This window comes from Hetaerina americana, unplaced genomic scaffold, assembly GCF_022747635.1.
Source record: "Hetaerina americana unplaced genomic scaffold, ioHetAmer1.1.p SCAF_3, whole genome shotgun sequence".
NCBI lineage: Eukaryota > Metazoa > Arthropoda > Insecta > Odonata > Calopterygidae > Hetaerina > Hetaerina americana.
The window spans coordinates 56,125,669-56,150,631 of record NW_027286874.1 but is presented as its reverse complement, the minus strand read 5'-3'; the positions used below and the strand labels follow the sequence as shown (position 1 = coordinate 56,150,631).

The 24,963-nt window shown below is 35.3% G+C and overlaps 2 protein-coding genes across 2 annotated transcripts in view; both read right to left on the bottom strand.

The window, feature by feature from the left end:
• Window positions 1-1,772: 1,772 nt before the first annotated feature.
• On the bottom strand, window positions 1,773-5,402 carry LOC139690961 (uncharacterized). The gene is made up of 4 exons (XM_071588628.1): window positions 5,294-5,402; window positions 5,053-5,205; window positions 2,370-2,732; window positions 1,773-1,893 (listed from the first exon to the last, which is right to left on the bottom strand). The coding sequence occupies exons 1-3, from the start codon at window positions 5,294-5,296 to the stop codon at window positions 2,400-2,402; spliced, it is 489 nt and encodes a 162-aa protein (XP_071444729.1). The 5' UTR covers window positions 5,297-5,402; the 3' UTR covers window positions 1,773-1,893; window positions 2,370-2,399.
• A 2,550-nt stretch (window positions 5,403-7,952) lies between these two features.
• Window positions 7,953-24,963, bottom strand: part of iav (transient receptor potential cation channel subfamily V iav) — a 38,544-nt gene continuing 21,533 nt past the window's right edge. The window contains exons 15-20 of the mRNA XM_071587242.1: window positions 24,366-24,563; window positions 21,336-21,466; window positions 15,245-15,468; window positions 14,004-14,095; window positions 9,080-9,194; window positions 7,953-8,089 (exon numbers count right to left, since the gene is read on the bottom strand). Of these exons, the coding sequence (XP_071443343.1) occupies window positions 7,953-8,089; window positions 9,080-9,194; window positions 14,004-14,095; window positions 15,245-15,468; window positions 21,336-21,466; window positions 24,366-24,563 (897 nt within the window). The remainder of the gene's footprint in view (window positions 8,090-9,079; window positions 9,195-14,003; window positions 14,096-15,244; window positions 15,469-21,335; window positions 21,467-24,365; window positions 24,564-24,963) is intronic.

The following is a 24,963-nucleotide window of genomic DNA, read 5'->3' as shown; positions in this document are numbered from 1 at the left end:
CATTATATAGGCTGGTAGTGAAAAGGTAAAATAATTTTTGGTTAGTACATGTAGTGCATATTTTTCATAATATCATATAGGTATAAGAATGAGTTTCAAAAACTAAAGGAAACAAGAGAATATTTTTCTAACAGAGCTTCTGTTATAACACAGAATGATCTCATAATTTTCAAATAATACCTACTCAATGGAGATAACTGGCATGGTCAGAACTACGCCTAAAGGAAAAATTCTTAATCTCTTTAAGAACTTTTAGTCTTAGCCACAAAGTTCAGACAAAAATCAAAAATACATATATGTACATGGCAAAAGAAATGCAAAACAGATTTTCCTTATCAACTGCAGTTTTGCTTACTTTGGCACCTGCATATAAGTATTGATTTTTTTAGTATAAGACTTCAACTGTTGGATGTTTCCCCTGCATACATATAATGATGCCCAAGAAAAAAATGTCAACAGAATTAACTAGGTTCAAAGATCAGTGATCATATTTCTTTATTTGAACTCTGAAAAATTTAATCATTCATTTTATGAATTCATTAATTTTACCCCAGCATTCCATCGATGGCAGTCATTGCAAGTTAAAACATGTTCAGTTCACTCATAGCTATGATATACGATGTGACAATCAATGCATTTCATTGAAATTTTGTTTTTTCCATAACTAATCATCGAGGTTTATGCAATATGTACTACGTGAGGCTTATTAAGAATATGTTCACCCCATAACCATTAGCATTGAAAATTTCATTGAGGCACATGTTGCGAAGAGAAATATTCCACATGAGACATGTTAGTGTGCATTGGGTTCTATGACCGTTCATACCCAAAAACAACACATTTGCATGTAGTTTTGTTTGCTGTTGAAGCTTATAACACAGGAAGATGAGGATGGCTTTCTTTAAAAGGCTATCAGTGCAGATGAAACTTGGCAATATCATTTTAATCCTGATACAAACAGCAAAGCTCTGCATGGAAATTCCAACATCACCAATATCAAAAAAGCCAAATTGAGAAACTGTTATGGTCATGTTATTTTTCAATATTCAAGGAATAGTGTATCAGCATGTTGTACCAGTGCAAATAATTATGAATCGAACACATATACTATAAGTTTTGTACTGAAAATACTCTAAGGCCATATCAATTGCAAATGGCCACATTTAAAAGCAACAGGCTGGATGCTGAACCACAATAATGTAATGACGAACATTGCGAATGATATCTCACCAGTGAAGTGTATTCCTCATCTTCCCTCTAGTCCAGACCTATTACCATAAGATCTTCTCCCATTTCTCAAGTGTGATGAAACACTTTCGTGGATAGCATTTTTCATCAGCAGGAGCAAGAGTAGGCAAATCTAACATGTTTTGAATTACAACAACTGCCACTGATGCAATACTGGATTTGGATAAATGAAACTCTAATCTACCTTAAACCCTTGCGATCAACATAACATAAAATTTAATTGTTCACAATAAATATACTGAATCAAATATTTATGATCACATTGTATTTAAAGTTAGCATATTTTTCTCGTAATTGTATAAATGTTAGAATTTTCTCTCAATAAAACAGACAACATTGCATTTTTTAAACTGTAACTTTGAAATCTTTAAAACTATTATTGAATCACATTAAAAAGAATAGATACTGTAAGGAAAGAACATTAAGGTATAATAATATTTTTCCATCAAATGAGGTGAATGCACAAAATGAATATTTGACTGATTAAGTACATGTTCCTCAATGGAAGATGATTGGCTCTTGCCTAACATGCAGCTGAATCTGTGAAGAATATTTATCTTCTCTCTTCTGGTAGTCCAGAATACTCCTTAGTTAACCAGTTGCATGAAGGCCATGCATGTGCTGGAGGCTGCAGAATTTCATCACCTGGATTAAGGTTATGTTTCCTGATATGGAATAATAATAAAAAAAGCATAATGTCAAATGAGCATGAAATGTAATGCATTACTTAAAATTTGGAAGTGTTGGAGAAACTATATCATGGGCAATTGTTCACCCCAGTTGAATAGTTAGCAGGAAAAAATAAGTTCATTAAAATGACAATAAACAATTTTAGACATCAATCATGCCAACTGTTTTTCGACAGTGTTTCATATCTGTATATTGTCTAAAATACATATGATTCCATAGTACACAGTAAGAATAATAAGTAAATTGATTTGTACAACATTCAACTACATTAGATCAATTGGGAATGTTTTTGGATAAGGTATATTTTTAGCTTTTATGCAAGGCTAAAAAGCTTTTATACAAACTTTAGTCAAGTAATTTGACTGATTTTTTTGCCTAACTAAATTTAAAGAACATAAACATACAGCATGAAAAAATCTCTGCAATAATACCTGATGTAAAACATGCTTTCAGGAATAATTTCATAGATCATCATCTGCACCATCACTCTTGTCCCATGCCAGTAGTGTGTTCATATTGGCTATATTTTGTGTACTCCATGGCACAGGTGGTACTAAATCCCTCCTCCACCCTACTGTGGATTGATCACTTGAATTTTCTGTCTGATTCCCATCTTCTGAGTCATTTCCTTTCTCCTCAGCTTGCCCTGCTGTAGCTGGTCGCATCCGAAGTTGATTCCCTGATCCTCGTTTTGGAGCTACTCTGTTATTTGTCCGTGACTTTGCTGTTTTAGGGCGATATTTTCTTCTGTTGGACTTTGACTGATCTTTCTTGCCATCTTGAAAAATATCTTTCTGTTGAAAATAATATTTGTTACTTGAGATTAAAATAAGGTATCATCAAAAGTAGCTATATGCATACTTTGTACTAATACAAAGGCATTTTACAGATCAAGAGTTAAGCAATAAATTAAAATACCACTATGTTTGATAAAGGAGTCAATATGGCAAGAAGTGGAAACACTCTGAACTTGTTTCTGAACTTCAGAACTCTTGTTTTACCAAATAGCCTTTTTTTCAATATGTAAATCATGCACATTATTACATTGCTAACAGTAATTTGTCAGTGAAGATGTGTTCCTACATTGCCAGTGCAATTAAATTTTTAGTTTGATTGGGCAAAGGTTACATCAGAAAAGTTTCCTGATCAAGGTGAATGAATGTTTTGCTGTCAAGTTTTGGCATTTTGGTGGGCATCAGTGGTTTACTCAATTAAATAATTATTACAGCATTTCCTGCAATTTTTTCAATTAGAAAAGCTTGAAATAGTAACTGTTGGATTGAGGTATTTTAAAATTGTACACACACACATGAATAATTATGTATGAATTCATTCACATGAAAATAGATACAAGGAAAAGGGATAGGAACACATATAAAAGACAAACACTATTTTGAATGCGTATTTGGCCAATGTGGCTCCCCTCTATCTTCTGGCTATGCATGCCACAGAACGCACTGTTCCTATCCTTTATGACTTTGTATGATTACTTTCCTACTCTCCTTTCCTCTTGTGTGTGATGTCTATTTCTCCTTTGGTGGGTGAAACCAAAACCCCATTTCTTGGCCAAAGAATCGGGACACTTGTTTGCATAAAGCCCCGCAGATTTCAGTGTAAATGACATTTCCTCGGTAGCTCAAGTGGTTAGAGCATCAGCCCAGCAAGTCAAAAGTTATTATACATATATGTTTATATACATACATAAATGTGTATTTATATATATTCTGCAAGTCTCACGTATGTTAATAATAATGTATATGAAGTTAGCACTAGCAAACAAAGACAAAAACCCAGAAACACAAAAAAGAAAAGAAACTCACTCATTAAGGGAACTTTGAAATAACTTTTGTCTATCAGCCATTTTCTAATATTTAGAAACAAAATCAAAAAGGCTTTACAGGAATATCATATTATTCAAATTATTTCTGCAGCAGAAACTGTAAGGTCTGCCATGAAAAATCATGCAAAGCACATTAAAAAGTAAAAATTATGAGGAAACATGGACATTATTCAGCATTCACTATAAGAGAAGACAAACTTCTCTTAAATGGAATCTGACACAGAGTTCTGTTAAATCATTTTAAAATGGACAGGGAGGAGCGAAAAGCATCTTCAGGAAAATTTTCCCAGGAGTGGCTGTATTATTGGAGATGCTGGCCGAATGGAAAGAGACAAGAACAGAGATGAAAATACTGACACAACAAAGTGAATTCTGAAAGAAAACAACTGGGGTCAAGTCAATTTAGGACTGAATGCCACACAATACAGAGAAATTATGTGTGTAATAGAAGCAACCATTGTGATTCATGCTATTTTATTTGAGGTAATGTTAGAGCAAAAGAAAACTGATCTCAAAAAATGCCATTAATTCTCCATGTTCCATGCATTGAAAATGTTAAGAAAAAGAGGCGTGGAAAAATTATAGGCAAAAAATTTAAGAAGAAACGATTTTCATAAATTATGTACCAAAGACTTCGGTGCACAATTTATTAATGCCATTGTAAAATTTAATTTTTTGCTATAGAACGATTATTTTTCTTTTAATATACAATTATTTTGATGCATAAAATCAATGTATGATAAAATAAATATATTTTTTTTATCATAAAAATTTTTCTTTCTTCCTTCGACAATTGCTGATTGTAATTAGGCCAAAAAGTCAATTAGGACTATTGGACACAAAATTTTTGTACTCATGCTTTATATTTCATGTTTTCAAATACATTGCCTCCAGTGAGTAAAAATAAATTTTTGCAGTCACCTTTCCTCATTGTTAGTTTAATGGTGTATACATGAAAATATAACTGACTAACCTAGCTGTAGCCAACATTGCAGGAGAAAGACAGCCATTATGAAGTAAATATAAGATTAATGGATAATGCACAACCCTATTTATAGAAATGTGACATTGCAAGTAAAGGATTGATATTTAATTTTAATTAAACCATAAATAGAATCCCAAAAAATATTTCTTTTGAATTTGTGGCAAAACATTTTTATACATTAAAAATAAATAAAATTAACAAATGAGTCGACTCTAGGTTTACAGGTAATTTTTAGGTCAATAAACTTTGGGCTACGCTTTGGTGCCAAAGTAACACATTATTTTCTCACCTTGTCTACACTGGGGCCAGTTTCTGATATTTTTGGAACATTGACATCATTACTACAATCAATAGAAACTTCTGGATCCACTGATAATCCATAATTAATATAGCCTTCTGAATTATTTGAGGATGATGATGAATCTGCCTTCTGCCATCCCCACTAGAGAAAAATGTTCATTTAGTGACTGATGACAGTTTTTGACAAAGTCATATGATACCTTTTCACAAAAACTACCAGTAGTGAATACCATTAAATTCTGCAATCTCAAAAATAGTTAATCCAAAGTTACTGTCTAGAAAAAATACCATAAGCCTTTGGTTATTACTCATGATCACTCAAACTAGGTAGTATGCATTCCTTACTACATGTACCAATGACAGAATTACTTTAATTCATTGATTTTACTCCGTTTGTTCATTATCATTCAATTACACATACATAGATGTCACTGTCTAAGCACAACCATATCATTTACTTTTCCTCAATATTACTCTATTTTTTAAGAAATTCCTAAAAATTAGTATTTTTTTAACTTTTCTTCTTTTATCATTGAATAAATATTTATATTTAGATTGAAAATGGTTTATTTAAAAAAATTAAAATGTGCAGCAAAATATTTGTGAGTTAACAAAATATATATATTGCTGCAACTCATTAAGATTTACATATTAATTTCCCATTAACTACACTTATATATTTCTGTTTCACATTTCATTTGCAAAATGTAAGTAGCCTCTTAAAAATCAGCTACAATAAGGGAATATTATTTTGCAATGCAGCGACAAGTAAATCACTAGAAAAGAAAAACTTTGTAGGGCCTTAACTAAACACCTTTTTATATGAAATTAATTATTAAGGCAGTTTGATTAGTTGGTCTTGATTTTTTGACTGGTGTATAAAAATTATGAATTAAATATACCTTTTCATATGATGTTCCTCCCCTTGGCCAATGCCATCCCATTTGGTGCTTGTTAACACTTTGACTAGGCACAGAGTTGACATTTTTGTGATTTGCTGAAGGATATCTCCACTTACTAGAACGAGCTCGATACATCCTTGAGCTGCGGCCTAACAGTGGTCCATCAACTAGGATATAAAAGAAAAACAAAATATTTATATGCCTTCATCCATTCAACTTCTGTACAATCTAATTCCTTATTTGTATCAACAAATTAAATTTGATATCTGAATCCATAGATTTTTTAAAAAGTGAATGAGGCAGCATTAGACTTTATTTAAAATGTAAGACAATACCATTAAATAGTTAAAGTTCATATCTACTCTATTAAATTATCCTACTTCATGGGTGAAATGGAATAAAAGTTTAGATTATTTTATAAGGGAAGCAATAACATGAGTATTATGCATGATCTCTGAGCTATGGATGGTATATGTTCCTGAGAACATATGTAGGTCAGATTTGCACGCAATTCATACCCATGATTTGCCATGCATTCATGCTAGCAGTTCATAATACAAAAAAGGGGAAAATGAATCATCAAAGGCACAAATTTTACTTCATAGTTAAATGAATTTATGCATAAAAAAACCCCATAAATAATAGCATGGTACAAGTTCTAAGGTAAAGATGCTGAAAAAATGAACTGATTATGTCCTGAAGGTTTCTTTATGTGCAGTAGTCCAGGGATAGAGCATTGGACTACTGACTGGAGGGCCCAGGTTCAATTCCCAGGCAAGCCTCTCGGGGCATCTGCAGCTCCACCCAAGCTATGTGATTTTTCAGGAACCAGACCTTCCTGGGAAACCATAACACAGGGAAAGGAACTGGTCCCCCTACCCTGATGTGTGAATTTTACATGCCATCGGGCTTAATATTGGGTGAACTCTACCATCACCTACGGAACCGACCTTCGGGTTGATTACTGTGTTTATGGTTTATGGCAGAAAATAACCCCTGGGTTCTCGATTCAATTAAAAATTACAGTTAAGTGCCAACTATTGATCATCAGGCCATCTCATGGACAGTTGATCATTAGGTTCCAGAAAGAGACATCCCTCCTCTCTGATCCATTTCAATCAATCAAATCCACATCTCTCATTTACACTGAATAATTGGTACCTTCCTGTCTCCTCATGGGAAGCCTTGAGGGTCCATTCTATGTCATCCATAACCTGGGGACCACCTGTGCTCCTTTTCTCATATTCCAATTGTTAATTAATTTATATAATTCTATCATCAATATTTTGTTGGCCTTTGTATTCGAAGTGAGGTATTTTTACATAGGACACATATGTCACCCAAGATTTTATCTCACTTCACTCAAGAAATTTTTCCTTTCTAAATCAAGGGTCTGCCACTGAAGACTTGATATGGAACTCATTGGAGTCTCAAATCTCCATTCATGAGTAAAAAAAATGTGGCACACAACAAAAATATTTTTCATCTGCAATTTTCATTTTAATTCAGCAATTTAATTCCACCCTTGAAAGTAAGTCTTATTGCACTTTGCATAATTAAAATTATGAATTTGATGCGTATCCTTGCCTTCTTTTTCAATACCAAATAAATTCCTCATTTACATGATATCTTATGCTATAAATGGGTTGTCGAAACCAGACACAAAGAGAATATTTGTTTCCGAAAGAGTTTTGTAATAACTTTTTAATCACCTATTCCATAATCAACTCAAAAATGTCTTTCATATTTTTCCTATTCCTAGAGTTAAGAAAAGTTCGTGAAGAAACTACCATATAAGTTTAAAGACAAACTGCTGCTGGTATAAATACATAAAGGTTGTAAATGCGTGTACCATAAAACATGCAATAAATGATTTCTGTCAGGTTAGTTTCCTAAGTGAATATTTGAGGAAAAATACATATCTCAGGAATAATGTACAGAAAATGGCTTACCATTTCTTCAGGCATATTATTCTCATATCTTTGAATTAATGAAATCCTTGCTTACCACCAGACTGTTCTAAGCCATCACTGTCACTGGGCTCTATGTCAATGATAGTTCTTCTCCCTGGAACAGCTTGCCTTGAATCCCCAGTAATATTTGACGGCACATCTTGTTGAATGCCTACCAAAGCAATACAAACAATTAACAACCAGGTGAATGAAAAATAATGACCTGACAAGCATCATTGCAACAAAAAAATCTCAATAAAAAAGAACATATACCCTTTGTAAGTTCCATTTGTATCATTTACCTACGTTTTAATACATTATCACTTTCATGGAATAGTTTTTATTTCAAACTCCCAACTATTAATGTGATTATGGAAGGAATGATGAGGCCAATAAAATAGATTTGAGCTTAGGAGCATCACAAAGTTGGAGAATTGATTTGAAATAGCTAGACAATAGCAAGGAAAACATTCCACACATTTATTGACCAGTTTCAGCTTACAATGTTACACTGAGGGAATGAGTGTGTGATTTCCTACCCTGGAGTTATTCTGTGCTGTAGGAAAAACCCAAGGAGAAATTTTAGTTATTAGCACCTTAAATTTTTTTAAGATGATGGAAAATGCATTATGCTCTTGTTTTTTTGGGTCAATGCATTATGCAAACTCTCTAATATGTAAGAATATAGAAAAATTCATATGTATAAATGATAATTAAGGCACCGCTGTAATTTAATTATGAATTTATGTAGGTCTGTTTAGCATTGCTAATAATTTTTTCACATGACAAAAAGGAATATGGATGCCCTGTCATCTACTATTTCACACTTGTGTGACTAACAAGATTATAAATAATTTCATTGATATTTTCCTTGATTCTTTGATAGTAGCCATCCACGTGCACAAAATCCTTCAATACATATTTGATATGGGCTTTTCCAGCACAAAAATATTCTCCATTCATTTACACAAAATATCTTCCTTTATTTGCATAATTTATATGCTGATCCATTTTAAGTTTTTAACCCTAAGGAACATGCAGAAGATCCAATTCCAGTTACCCTCCCCACCACTCATGTACTCCTCTAATACAGCGTAAGGCTCATCCAAACATGGATGTAGGCACCACTTCCTTATACGACAAAACTGACATAAGGACTTACTGTTTTGATGACACCTTGCAGCAGCTGCAGCTGCTAATGCTGCTGCTGCTTCTGCCTCCAGACTTCCATCGCCAATCACAAGAAGGTGAAGAGGATCCTCGGCATGAATCCAGGGCTATCAATGAATTGATATTTAAATTCTTTTAGAGCAGCCTCCGTTAATTAATTTAAAAACCATTATTACAATGAGCAGTTATTTACAAGGATATAGAGACATTATTATAATTCTTGCTACATCCAAGGGCAACATTGAGTCACAAATGTGGTTCCATTTAGTCAACTTTAGGTGGCAAAGTATTCATATGAGGTGAGGTGTGATTGAAAATCATGACACATTCTCTCATGCATAACTACTCTTGCTCTAACTCTACTCTTGCTGAAACATTTAAGAATATGACAGTTGATGGTATTCTATATGACAACATGATATTGTTAATGGCAATTGAATTCCAATAGATTTTATGAAAGGTAGTGGGATTCTACATACAGATGAAGTTGACCAAGTTTACAGCTGTTGACAAATGAATAGCACTGTGACGTTTGTTTTCATTCTCATGATCATAATGGTAGAAATTAAGTAACATCAGTTTTGTGGTATATGAGTTAATAACACATATTATAATACTGAAATCATGTTAAGATTATTCCTTGATGAATTTAGGTTACTATGTGACTCTTTTATTCAACCCCAAGTGTCTTAAAAATTATGAAGACAGTTTAGATGATATTAAGTGATTAAAGAATTGATGCAAAGGAAAATTAACTACCACAATTGGACAAATAAATTATTTTAAAATATCACTTGGAAAATATTTAATTATTGTAATACACATATATGCATATGGACTTACAACACTCCATCATTGACACACAATGAAGTAGGATGTGAAGATACACATGAGGAATAGGGAAATGTTGGAAAAAAGTTACCTATTTTACTTTGCTGACTTGCTTGGATTTGTTTATGAATTATAACCTCCCTTAAGAGTCCTCTAATGTCCATAATATTGTTGAATGTCTGTGTTCAATGTTTCATCTATAAAATGTATGATAGTATCCAGGCTCTCCTGGAACTTATCTTTAGCATAGAATTTAGCAGATTTATCAGCAGGCTCTTCAGGTTCTGAAGGTACTCCACTGCCATAACACAATCAGCAATTTTTTCTTTTGTAAAAGTTTGTAAACCTGGACCACCTTCATCAGTACCAGACCTAAATAATGTTTATAGTCCAGGATATTTTCCCTGTAGTTCATGAGCAAAAGTTCCTCATTTTCATTAGGTATGTATATGATTCATTTTCCTGCAGAAGTTCATGATAATCTTCAGGTAAAAATTCTCACTAGACTCTAGAACTTACAAAGCTTGATTCAAAACCGCTTGCCAGTTCACCTCTTGCAAACAATAATTACTCTTTGATCCATCAGCTGAAATTATAAAGTTTTATTTGAGGCATAGCATGGTACTTAATCTTACCACCCCCACCGCACACATTTTCAAAGTCTGGATGGAATGAGGCACCGTCCAAATCGAAAAGTTCTCAAATGTCAACTTATAGAATTCCCAGAACATCAACTTCAGTTAATTATTTGTTTCATGTAACACTGGTAATCCATTATTTACAAAACCAATGGAACAATGACAACTTATTGAAAAATGGTTTTGATTTCTGTACAGAAAACTTGCAAGCAACCCATGTTGTTTGAAAAAGTACTACAGTGAGGTCATTTTGTGACCCCATAATAAACCCCCACACTACATAGCCAGGCCCAGACTAGAGAGGATTAACTGTTTTACTGAGGTCTTACCAAAGCAAAGTCAAAGGAGACTTCTTAAGTTATTTCACCAAATGTTCCTTTCAGTAATTTCCTGCAACCTACTCTAACCTTGAATTTGTCTGTCCCCTTGCCATATTTATACATTGCTCTCAGTTTTAGAGACTCCTGATATTTCCTTATCTTGAGAGACAATGTTCACTTGTGAATTTCTTGGTCCACCGATTTTGTTTCAAAACTTTATTTATAGCATATATCTGTATTGAGATAGGACTCTCGTCAATTCTCTCAGTGTGACTTAACCATGCAGAGTTTTCTACTCTCAGTAACATAAATTTTGTTGTCAAAGTGAGTATTTGTTAGGTCTCATTTACAAGGTCTTGCTGGGATATGTTAACTAGCTGGTTGCCTCCATGGTCTCCTGTTCTTTCATGGCCACGCACCATTTATATCTTGCTTGGTCACATGTGAGATCCAGGCATCCAAAGTTTTTCTTCCATACGATAATGTTCAGGAGAAGTACTCTTAATGCATTGCATTTTTGCTGTCTGTATTTATATTTCAACCTTGGCAAAACTAGTCTCTTTTACGAGCAGATAGTAAATTAAACCTATGGGTACATATGATGGTCACTGAAAACTGAAGTGCTATTCCTTGTAGATTTTAAAGACCAATACAAACACATCATTTACTTCCTCAGCTACTCTTACAGGTATCATCTATTCTTTTTCATGGAGTCCAACACACCCATTCTTTTCATAACTCTTTCAAATTTACCCAGCATCACCCTTTATAACAGACTTCAGAATTTTCCTCTCAATAATAATAATAATAATACTTTATTCATTTTAAAAATGGTACAATCATATTAAATGTCGTCAATCGTAATATTACTTAATATATAAACATAAGTTCTTAAACGTGATGAAGATTGTCACAAAAGAATTCATCCAATGAGTAAAGTGGGTGAGCAAGTAACCAGGTATATACCCTATTCTTGAAACTCTGGATACCATCTGATTTCAACTGAGTAGGCAGATAGTTATACAGTCGTATGTTCATATTGTGAAATGCGTTGTAAGTTGATGACAATCTACAATAAGTAGTATTTAGATTCGATTTACCTCTTGTGGAATAGTTATGGAGGTTGGATCTTAATTGGTAAGTTTCTAGATTAACTTTCACATGAATCAGAGCCTTAAAGATATACAAACAAAATACAGTCATGATTCTATACCTAATAAAAAAAGGTTTGCAGGAATCACGTGGTGGTATATTAGCAAGAGAGCGAATAGCTCTCTTTTGCAGTAGCAAAATTTGTTTAACATGAGGGGAATGACCCCATAACTCAACACCATAATTCAAATGACATTGAAAGAAGGCATGGTAAAGGGTTAAACGATATCTCCTTGATCCACTTCTGCCTCCAATCTTTCCCAAAAAATTCCCCCCTCCCCAACCATAAAAGATACCTACATCAGTCTTCCTACTTATTTTCTCTGTTCTTCCCTAATCTCCAATTAAGACATACTACCTTGATCAAAAAGTTCCCGGAATAACCACCGTGTGGCGCTCCCATCGTCCCGATTTGAGTTCTGTTTTTTTGTTAAATTGGTACATCTGTTGTTGATATTCCCTTTAAATCTTAGTGTCATAACTTGACATTTGCAAAAGTTACGTAGCCAAGAGTACATCTATCTCTGTGTGTGTTGGCGATTTTTTACAATTTCAGAAATGGATTTAAATTTGCAACAACGAACTTGTATTAAATTTTGCGTAAAAAACGGATTTAGTGGCGCACGTACGTTGGAAATGTTGGAAAAGTGTTTCGGTAACGATTCTCTAAAAAAAACGGTCGTTTACCAGTGGCACGAGCGGTTCAGAAGTGGTCGTGAGTCAATCGAAGATGATGAACGCAGTGGCAGACCATCGACATCGAAAGTCGGTGAAAAAATTGATAAAGTAAAAGAAATGTTGGTCAATAACCGCAAATTAACCATCAGAGAAATAGCGGAGGACTTGAACATTGCCTATGGATCCGCCCAAGACATTGTGGTTAATGATTTGGGTTTCCGTCGTGTAGCAGCAAAGTTGGTGCCAAAAGACCTCAATTTCATGCAAAAAAGAGACCGTGTTGACGTCGCAAAAGACATGATTTGCGAGGCTGAATCCGATCCCACATTCATCAAAAGGATCATTACTGGAGACGAGACGTGGGTTTATGAGTACGACACGCAATCCAGACATCAGGCAAGTGAATGGCGTTCACCAAATGAGCCGAGACCAAAAAAACCACGTCGTTTTCAGTCAAAAAAGAAGGCAATGCTGACGGTTTTCATGGATTACAACGGTGTAGTGCATCATGAATTTTTGCCAGAAGGCCAGACAGTAAACAAAGAGTATTATTTGGGCGTTATGAGACGTTTGCGTGAAGCAATTCGCCGAAAGAGACCAGAAATGTGGGCAGAAAACTCGTGGATTTTGCACCATGATAACGCACCGTCGCACAGTGCTATCATTATTCGTAATTTTTTGACGAAAAATGCAACAAATACCATCCAACAGCCACCGAATTCACCTGATTTGGCTCCCTGTGACTTCTTTCTGTTCAATCGAGTTAAAAAACCATTACGGGGAACGCGTTTTAGCAGCCGAGAGGAAGTAATGGAAAAATCGCAGGAAGCACTGATGGACATACCGAAAACCGAATATAAAAAATGTTTCGAGGATTGGATCAAGCGCTGGCATAAGTGTGTTGCAGTCGATGGGGATTACTTTGAAGGGGACAATATAGATTTAGATGAATAAACTTGTATTTTTAATTTTCTGAATAAATTCCGGGAAATTTTTGATCAAGGTAGTATTTCCTCAAAGTTCGTATTTCTGCACTTTTCAATGCTAAACTATCTCCATTAATATCACACTAGTGTTTATGGTGGGAATGACTATCCATATATTTATTCCCAGTCATGAATGTCATCTTGATAAATGCTTTTTTCACTGGTGTAAATCTTCTTCTCATACCCATAACTACTGTGCTATGAAATATTCAGCACTAAAATGGCCTTGGAAAAGCTTACAGCAATATTATCTGTCTTTAACAATTACTGTGACTGTTTTTTTTAGAATGTACAATTAACTACCAACTTACCTCTTTGAGATTATTTTCCAAGTTCTTTTTACCATCTATATTCCATGGGAAGGTAGCACTCCTCTCAGTTATATTCAGTGGCTGTGATTTTCCTATATAACATAGTAATATTCATAAATTTAGATGAACAGATTGTGACTAAATAGTTAAATTCATTTTCATGATTATTTTTAACTCAATGTTTTCCATAGTTTATCTGCCATCCTGGAGCTGGAAAATAGTGCAAGTTTTATGGTGAAATGTCCAACACCCTTACTATCTCCATTTACAGTAACTTCTAGTAACTCAGTGGCAGAAGGCCATAAGGAATTGAGTCTCATCATTAAAAAGTCATTTAGTTTGATAATTGTCATCATAAGAATTCCATTTCTGGAAAGTTTTTGATGGAAGTTGATTGAATGATACTAATGGCACAATATTTAGGCCTCTTTCTAATAGCCAGATATTTATAAAATACCAAATATGCTGCAAAATGTAAAAATTTTGGAGAAATAACTGATGCACAGCTACCAATTTAATGTACACTTGATTTACATTCAATAGTTTCGAAAAAGAAACCATTAAGCAAACAAAAAATTTCTTGGAACATCTTGGTCTTAACTTTTCATCAGAATTTAGAGAAAAATACACCAGGTTAAACTTCAAAATATAGTAAACTACTCCTGTAACACATGAATTGCAAAGGAAGAATAAACTGTAATTCAATCATAAGGTACACACTGATATTCTTCAAAGTGGACATGATGGAGAAAATTTGTCATTATCAAATCAACTATAAAACTAGGTCCTACTGAATTCAGAAAGGTTTGATGCACTATAATTTGCTCATGGCATGACATTGAATTGTTTTAAACAAAGACAAAATATGGCTATTAGCTAGGTATGCACTTTAAAATTTATTATTCTAAAGCATTTTTTCAATGTTCATGTTTGCAACTAATTATATTTACTGATCAGCTTAATTAAAAAACACAAATACATCAGTTATTTTCTTAAAACAGCGTTCATCTATAATAGCTCTATCATTGGTCATGAGTTCAAAGAACTGTGGGATATGCCACAACAGTAACTTTTTAACAGAGTCATCTGCTAATGTATGTTAAAATGCAGCAATTCCAAAGTGTAAAATCAATTGTAGTCACCCCAGTCAAGGTGGTTATCCTAGCAGCAATTATCCTGGTCAAGGCAAATGATTTTTACAATTGGAAATTGTTGCATAGGTCATGAAGTTATGAACTTACCTCCTGGTTTATTCACCTCAGTAGACTTAGCCGGAGCATTTGAGGGAGTAGGGCTCACTGCCACATAATCAGGAGGATCTGGTAGTCCAGCAGCAGCACCTTTGAGGTCAATATCATGAGCAAATGCAATCTGGTCTAAAGCTGCTGTCAATGCATCTGTGCCAGTTGGTCCACTTGGTGGTCCTTCACCATTTCCATCAACTTCTCCATCTGTTGCAGTCATTCTGTGATAATCATTGAAGTATCTTATTTAAACAAGGAGCAAAGATGAACAAATGCATTTTCATTGTTCACCACTTGTTTTTCTTATAAAAAAAACTTGAACATTTTGTGAAGCAACATTTTACAATTTTTTTTTACTTTAGAGGTAAATTATGGAACTAGAGGCAGGTAAACCTTGATACATTTAGTTCACACTTAAGGAAGAAGTAGGCCCCTACGTCCAAAAAATAATGTTCTGATAAATATTGTTGAGCAGGGAGAACATAACCCAAAATATGGGATTCAATGAGATACCCCTCCTCTACTGTACATTTACATGTATGATTAATTTCTTTGAATACCTTGGTCAATTTTTGGCTCAAATTTCACTTGATTAAAACACATTACAATTTGCTTGCTCATATAATAAATCCACATAACAATTAAACCTACTCTGGTGAATGAAGACATAAACAAGAAATCGATTGATGGTGAATACAGGGTACAATAATTATATAATGTGACAATATTCATTCTAGCCTTCTAGCTAGCATATTCAGCTATAAGAATTGAATTTTGATGTTGGTCACTTTTATATAGATAACCAACTTTCTGCTTGGTTGGCCATCTAAGAGTTCTACTCTATGTCTTGCAAATTTGATACCTATCACTTGCTTACTGCTTTTAATACCAGATAATCCACATAATGTCTTGAGAATGACGAAACCAATTGACAATGCAAGGAAGATAGTTCTCTAAATAACAAATAACCACAAAGCTGTGGTAAGATGAGCTGATCTCTATTATTATTAGCAGTAGTCTACAAGTTAGTGGTAGATTTTTGATGGGCACTGGGTCATCAAAAATCACCACTGCACTTTTACTTGGTCCCACTTAGCATGACACAAAATTCCTGAAACCCAAAACTAAAAGTGTACATATTAAAATAGCTCATTCTTCAGCACTGCATATTGTCTACCTCCCTCAATTACATCCAAAATGCCTATTCTATTCCTCCCTCTACCTGGCTTATCTAGCATTCTTCCTTCTATATCCACTTTCAGCATCCCAATGCCTTTGAGTATCTCCCGCATTCACTTACCCTGCCTTATTTGAATTTCTAATGACAGCTATCCTTATTCCTCTACGATGCTTAGAACTTCATCATTAGCTTTCTTTTCCATCCATTTTATTTTCTCAAATATTCTCGACACTCATATCTCAAAAGCCTCCAATCCTATGTGAACCTCTTGCATGAATGATTAAGTTTCCAATCCATACAAAACTATCTTCCTTATTAAATTTTTACCAGTCTTTTTTTTAATATTTTTACTTAAGTTGCCTGTTATTAACTCCTGCCTCCTTGTAGACACTTCTTTACCTAATGTCAATCTTCTTTTTATGCACCTATTACTTTGTCCACACTCTTTCACTTTCATTCCAGTCTACAGTTGCTCCCAGGCCTCACTCACAATTTCCTCCACATGTGTATTAAAAAGAACAGGTGATGATGGAAATCCTATGTATTCCTCTCCTGCATAGTACTGTCCATTCTAACTCTCCATTCACTGTCCTCATTTGTGCAGTTTGAGACATGTACAGGTTCCAAATAAATCATCTTTCTTTTCAGCCTGTTCATATATTCTGCAAAATGATTCATTAATTGTTCCAAGTTTACTCTGTTGGATGCCTCTCAAAATCTATTAATCATACAAATACATCCTGGTAGGCCATCTCATTCCTTTATACAAGTGACCTCACATTTAATATGGCATCATGTGTACCCATCCTCTTTCTAAATCTAAACTTATCATTACCTCTATACTCATGTGCTCTCTTCTCCATCCTTGGTTGATGAATGGTCTACATCAAAGTAACTAATTTATGGTTCATACTTTTGGCCTAAAGATGCTGTGATTTAAAAAATGCATTTTAGGCATATTAAAACATTAATTGCAGTGATATCTCTGCAAATGAAGAGATCAATGCAGTAAACTAAAGGAAGACCTTGTTGAAATTATCACTAAATGCAGAAGAATTTGAGATGATGCAGGAATCATTTTATATTTTATTCAAATATTAATCAGACCACAGATATTAACCTTTTCCACTCGGATGTCGAGTGGACTCGACACAGTTAGCAATGGCAGCAGCTCATATGTCGAGCCACACTCGACACGGAGTTTCACCACGAGGGGAATTAGGATTTTTGTCTATTTTTCCAATTACTTTTCTTGTAATCATCTGCATGAAAGGACAAGTAAAGTAAAACTTAATTAAAAGCATGGCTTGTTTTATAAATGAATTGTATCCACCCATTATGTTGTCGTCGACATAAATGCCGTCTTCAAAGGATGCCACTACCTCTGTAGATGTTTTTTGTTGTCTATTTACTGTGTTACAAGTTCTTTTTCATTTGCATTGTTTGCCCTTCATTACTTGGAAGTCAGCTAAATGTAAAGCAATGTCTTTTAAAAATTATCGGTGTCTGAAAACAGATCGCCAGAATGTAAAGTTACCTCAGTAAGTTGTTCCGTAGTTCATTGCTTTCCAGTTTGGACTCTTCCATTTCCTTTTCTTACTAGTGTCGGCTGTCTCATCAAAGATTCTGCCTGCTCTCTTCCTATCTATTGCATAGTCAGGAATCTTGAGTAGGAGGGTCCAAGATATGATCTATTATACTAATAGTAAAACACAAACCTTACTCCTTTACCTGGAGTCATGCTTTTTTGAGGTTGCATCATCATTGTTTGAGGAGTGTCCAAGACATGAGTCATTGATTCATAGTAACTCGAACCCTAGCACTTCTTCTTTATCGTGCTTTTTTGAGCTTGCATCATCCTCCTGTGGTAAAGAACCTTCCTTATCTTAGTCTCTGAAGTTTGGTTATGTTTCTAGAAGCATAACGCAGGTGTTTTCCTTGATGACAGAGGGTTCTCATACAACATATGCTTTCCATTTAGTTGAACGAATGGTTTGCCAGCTAGTAGTTGCTCATTCTGAACGATTTTCCCCTCCTCACCATGGATAAGTATTCCAAAGAATTAGAAAGCAGTGACGAAGAATTTTACATCAAAACTGACGAATTTATTGACAAATATAATAGTGACAAAAGTGAGTCATCTGAGAATGCGTTTGGAGATGATGAACAAGTTGCTGGTCTAAGCGGATTTAGATGGAAAACTCCATATATTCACATCTCGCCCTCACAAAAAACATTAAGATTGTGCGGTTTGCTCTAACCGAAAAATCAAAGGAGGAAGAAGAGAGACGATATATATCTGTGAGATATGTGTATGTAAACCAGGTCTTCATGTTGGTGAATGCTTCCAAAAATATCATACCATGAAAATTTATAGTTTAAATTATGGTTTATCAATAAAGTTATCAATAATTAAGTCAAAAAATCCAAATAAATAAGTTTGTATGAAAAGAAACTCTAGTTTTTCATTCTAGTGCCATGCTTAGTAAATTTAGGGTATTTAAAAAATTGAATCCCGAGTAGACTAAGACAATCGAGAAAAAAAGCACCCGAGTGCAAAGGGTTAAAATATTCCATTACTGGTGTCCATAATTATTATAGGTAATCCAATGGTGAAGGTAGGTTTTGGATGGACACAAACTACCAAATAATTCACTTGTCTCTCCCAACAAAACACAACCCAGCATCCTACTTTACAATTAGCCCATCTTCATATACATAAACTTCCTTCCTCCCTCCATTCCATCCAACATCGCTATTCTATTCTTCCCCCTTCCTCATTTGCCTAATATTCACCCCTCTATCACAGTCTTCATCATCCAACTGCCAATCAATATGCTTTGCATCCATTTATCCTGCCTCCTTGTGATTTCTCCCCACAATCCCCTCTCCTCCCGTACCATACCTAGCACTTCCTCATTTGTCTTGCTTCTGTCCACTTCTCCACGCCCACATTGCAAAAGCCTCCAAACTATATCCATCATCCTGTTTCAGTGACCATGTTTCCGTGCCACACATAACTACGCTCCATAACAAAGTTTTTACGAGTCTTTTCTCAATATCCTTACGCAGCATCCCAGTCATCAACTCCCTCCTCCTTGAGAAAGCCTCTTTGCCTAGTGCAATTCTTCTCCTTATGTTCCTACTACTTTGGCCAATTTGGTCCAAAATACTTCCAAGATACATAAACTGTTTCACCTGCTCTAGTTTTTGCCCTCATATTTTAATGTTATGCTTAGCCTTTCTCTTTCTGGAAATTCACGTGACCTTTGTTTTACTTACATTTATTCTCATCCCATATCTAAACCATAAACACAGTAATCAACCCAAAGGTCGGTTTGGTAGGTGATGGTAGCGTTCACCCAGTACTAAGCCTGAAGGTGTGTGAGAACACATGAACGTGGGGGGTCTAGTTCCTTTCGCTGAGCCAGTTATTGTCTCCCTGGAAGATCTGGTACCCAAAAATCACACAACTTGGCTGGAGCTGTAGGTGCCCAGAGAGGCTTGCCTGGGAATTGAACCTGGGCCCTCCAGTTGGTAGTCCAAAACTCTACCCCTGGGCTACTGTAACCCACCAACCCTAATCTAATGCACTGAATTCCCAATTCGCTCAGCAATTCTTGCAACCCCTTGGCAGACTGACAAATGAAAGCTTGGTCATCAGTAACTCTAACTGATTTTATGAATTTATGACCGACTTTCATTCCTATCTCCAGTTTCTCCCATGCCTCTTTAACCATTTCTTCCACATATAGGTTGAACAGTACAGATGATAATTTCATACTCCTCTTCATAACCCTGCCGATCTGCCCATCCCCCACTCGCACCTGAGCATCCTGTGACATGTACAGGTAATGGATTAGCCTCCTATCCCTACAATCTACTCCTCTTTTCTACAATATATTCATTGGTTTTCTCAATTCGATTTATCAAATGCCTTTTTGAAATCTAAGAAACAGGCAAATTTATCCTGATTGTAGAAGGAATTAAATTGTTAAGTTGATACAAATATAATAAAGAAATTCTGATGCAACCAGAACTGCTATTATATATTTTTATATTTGTATTTTATTTTTCAATTTTCTTGATAAAATTTGCCTAAATATCCATTTCCTTTTCAAAGATTAAACTTTTAGTTAAAAACATTTTGCAATTGTGTGCATAATGCAGGTTTCATTTACGAAAATAGGCATTCAAGCATTTTCAGGATCCAGTTGATTCTTGTTAAAAATTAAATCAAAGGTTGCGGAGAGTTGCACAGAGAAAACAATTGATTATGGCATCATGAAATACTTAAAAGATAATCCTTTAAGCAGAGGGTACAGACTTAATATCCATTAGGGTGTCAAACATTTTTTCACCAATTGGATTAAAACTTTCAACCAAGTTTCTTTGAATTTACACTCATATTTACTGATTTTTTCACAGAACCTGGTGCTAATCCTGTTAATTTTGAGTAAAATCACCACATATTATCCCTGAATCTCCATATATAATTCCCAAGTGTATAAAATTATAGTGGTTCAATTTTATATTGTGAGATGGCATTTCAATCAGATGGCAGCACCATTATTGCTCATAACAATTTGAAAAAACAATAGAAAACAAATTTATACAATACCAAATATGCCCTTCTCAACTCATTTGAATGGTACATAAATTTGTTCAAGAAAGATGGGATATGCAAGGATCTCTGTCTTTCTTTGCGGTCTTTATTTGAAAAAGTTTTGGTTGATTTTGACAAGACCTAATTAATTCATTAGCTATTTAGGTTTTGTATCAAATCTTAAAATGATGAAGTAGTGAGTCAATCATCCATTAGGCATTACAGCTTTATATGTTTATAGTAAACTTGTATCATGCCTAATTACATCGCTACAATTTATGGAAACAAAGCACCAAGCTTACCCAAGTGCGGCAGATATAAGATTGGCATGAGTGGGCGTCGAGATAGATGCTCTCCCCCACATGATCCTTCTAAGCTGCTCCCCAGTCATTCCTCTCTTACGAAGTTCATTGATGGTCACCTTTCCCACTCTCTTCAAAAAAAATATAAATAATCAGCAAAGGTGCACAAAGGATTTATATTATTCCCAAGAATATAATGATGGACAATATAGAGAATATGACTCCTGGCAACTACGGGACTTGGCCCAATTAGCCGTGTGTTGTGCCTGGCAGTGGGAGAGGTAAGGATTCCACAGTCATCATCTCATGAAACCCTTGCAAAAGAAAACCGACCACAGCAGGACATAAGACGTAGAAGGAAGACCAATTTAGTTATAATAGGAACTTGGAATGTTAAGAAAATGTTGAGGACAGGAAAATTAGAGAATATTAAGTGAGAGTTGGAAAGAGGAAATATAGATATTTTAGGTCTATGCGAGGTGAGATGGAAGGATAGTGGGGATTACTGGAGTGATAGTTATAGAACAATATACTGTGGCAGGGACGAGAGCCAACAAGGGGTTGCCATAATATTGAATAAAGAGGTAGGAAGAAGCATAGTAAACATAGAACAAGCAATGCATAGTATACTAATAGTAGAGATAAAAGCAGAGCCAACGAATTTTGTCATTGTTCAGGTATACATGCCCTCGAGTAACCATAAGGAGGAAGAAGTCAATAGGATATGCAATCAGTTAAGAGGACATAATCATGCGTTCCTGCAATTAAATATTTGATAGTGATGGTTGACTGGAATGCAACAGCAGGCAAAGGAAGAGATGGTGATGAGGTGGGGGACTACGGTTTAGGCACGAGGAATGATCACGGGGAGAAAGCAGTTGAATTCTACAGGAGACAGGGGTTAGTCATCACCAACACTTGGTTTAGAAACCACAAAAGGCACAGGTATACATGGAAAATGCTAGGTGACTCAGAAAAGTATTAGCTAGATCAATTTTCTGGTTAGACAAAGGTTTAGGAGCAGTGTGATATATTCCCACAGCTTCCTGGGAGCGGATGCGGACTCTGACCACAATTTAGTTGTTATGAACTATAGCGTCCATTTCAAAAAGATAAGGCAGGGGCGGTGGGTTAGAAAACGGAATCTGCAAGCATTAAATGGATTGACAAGGAAAGAGCACCAGCAGGCTGTAGAGAAAATGAAGGAGGATGGTAAAGAGCTGAATACTATCGAAGAATAATGGGAAAGTATCAAGAAAGGGTTAATGAAATCCACAAAAGACACTATTTAAACCGTGAACGCGAAAAGGACTAGGAAATCATGGATCACAGATGAGATGATTGCAAAGATGGATGAGAGAAGAACATGGAAGAATGTAAACACAGAGTTCAGCAAAATGAGACACAAAGAGTCAAATAATAAATTGAGGCGGGCAACAAATAAAGCAAAAGAAGCATGGTAGAAGATGCAGTGCGAAGATATGGAAAGTTTGCAGAGGAAGGGTGAAATTGATGCGCTCTACAGCAAGGTTAAATCTTTATCAGGAAGTAAGAAGGGAAGATCTATGCTAACAGTTAGAGATAAGGCGGGTAAGATAATGGTTGACACAGAAAAGATCCAAGAGAGTTGGAAGGAATATATAGAAGAACTTATGTAAAGAACTTAGACCAACAATGTTAGACATAGAAGAGGAAAATGACGTAGAGGAAGATAGCTTAGGTCTAGGCATACTCGACGATGAGATAGAAAGGGCATTTAGGGAGCTGAAACTAAATAAGGCCGTGGAGGTGGATAACATTCCCGCGGAACTTTTAAAATACTTAGGAAAATGTGGGAGGAAGAGGCTATATGGGCTGATCCGTAGTATTTATGAGGAAGGAATCTGGCCAGAAGACTTTGTGAGATCAGTGTTAGTTCCTATTCCGAAAAAGGTAAAGGCTACATCATGTGAGGACTTCAGGACAATAAGTTTGATATCCCACGCAGCTAAAGTTGCTCTTAGGATCATCAACAAAATGATTGAGAGTAGAGAAAATGTATACTTAGGGATGATCAGTTTGGGTTTAGGAAGGTGAGAGGTACAGGTGATGCCATTGCAGTAATGAGATCACTAATTGAGAATAATATAGAATACAATCTGGAAGTATTTGCCTGTTTCGTAGATTTTGAAAAAGCATTTGATAGAGTGAATAGGGAAAAACTAATTAGTATATAGCAGAAAATAGGAATAGATTGGAGGGACAGGAGGCTAATCCACAACCTGTGCATGTCTTAGACTGCAAGGGTGCGAGTGGAGAACAGTGAGTCCGGATGGGCAGTGTTAGGAAGAGGTGTAAGGTAGGGTTGCCCATTATCACCGTTGCTGTTCAACCTATATGTGGAGGAAATGATTAAAGAGGCATGGGAAGAACTGGAGGTAGGACTACAAATAGTTGGGGAATTCGTGAAATCAGTTAGGTTTGCTGATGATCAAGCTTTAGTTTATCAGTCAACCAAAGGGTTGCAAGCATTGCTGAGTGAAGTGGTAATTCAATGCAACAGGTATGAGATGAGAATCAATATAAATAAAATAAATGTTATGCAATTTTCCAGAAAAAAAAGGCTAAGCTCAACATTAAAATAGGAGGGCAAAACCTAGAGCAGGTAGAACAGTTTACGAATCTTGCACTAGGCAAAGAGGATTTCACAAGGAGCAAATTGAAGACAGGGACATTTGAGTAAGGATGTTAACAAAAGGCTGGTTAAAATTTTGATATGGACCATAATTATGTAGGGCGTGGAAACATGGTCACTGAAACAGGATGATAGACGTAGATTGGAGGCTTTTGTAAAGTGGGTGTGGAGAAGAATAGAATGCGGGAGTGGATATGCACACACACACCTAAAATGTGCACCTCAGACATTTCTTTTGAAATAGTGAAAATCACTATCAATTTTTAATAAATAAGAGACTAATTCCAAGGAAGGGAGTATATTGGTACAGATTCCATGGATTGACTTGACTTAAACTTATCAAACTTTTTTATTACCTTCCAGTTGCACACAGCTCCTTTGCGTTGTTTAGCTCTTGTTTTACTTTTGCTTTTAATCACCATTACTCCTCGCTGCTCAGTTGCATTAGGGTCATCTCCACTTCCTGGGCCTAACTTAATGCTGTATTCTTGCAAGTAATGATGAGCATCAGCTTGATTAACTGCCCTCTCCAATGTTACTACAATCTTAGCCCACTGTAATAAATCATAAATTTCAACCAATTTTAAATGAAGCAGTGAGAATGTAAGAAATTTCGTGGTAAGCATTACCCTAAAATAAGTTATTCGCTGATTGATTGCAACAATTTATTTGGTGTTGTTCTCAGTGATTACAAGCAACTCTAGGAAAAGGATATAAGTCAGCAGTTGACCCAGAGAACAAATGATTGGCTCAATGGTCTTAGCCCATAAGGCTTTTGGGTGTGCCTTCATGCTTTTATTTCACTATCCACACATGTCATAAGGTGAAATTTGCTCTTAAAGTTGTATTAGGTCTTGATCTTTGAAAAAAATCTTTGAAAAGGGTGCTCTTATGGAAATATTCATTTTGTAGACAAACATGCTCAGATCATCTGTGTAAGCACCTACAACTTGT

What these genes read in the sequence shown, in the direction of transcription:
- LOC139690961 (XM_071588628.1), bottom strand. An exon ending in CTGGCCCCAGTGTAGACAAG is followed by an intron (nt 2,733 to 5,052) that starts GTGAGAAAATAA and finishes TATTTTCAACAG; the next exon opens with AAAGATATTTTTCAAGATGG.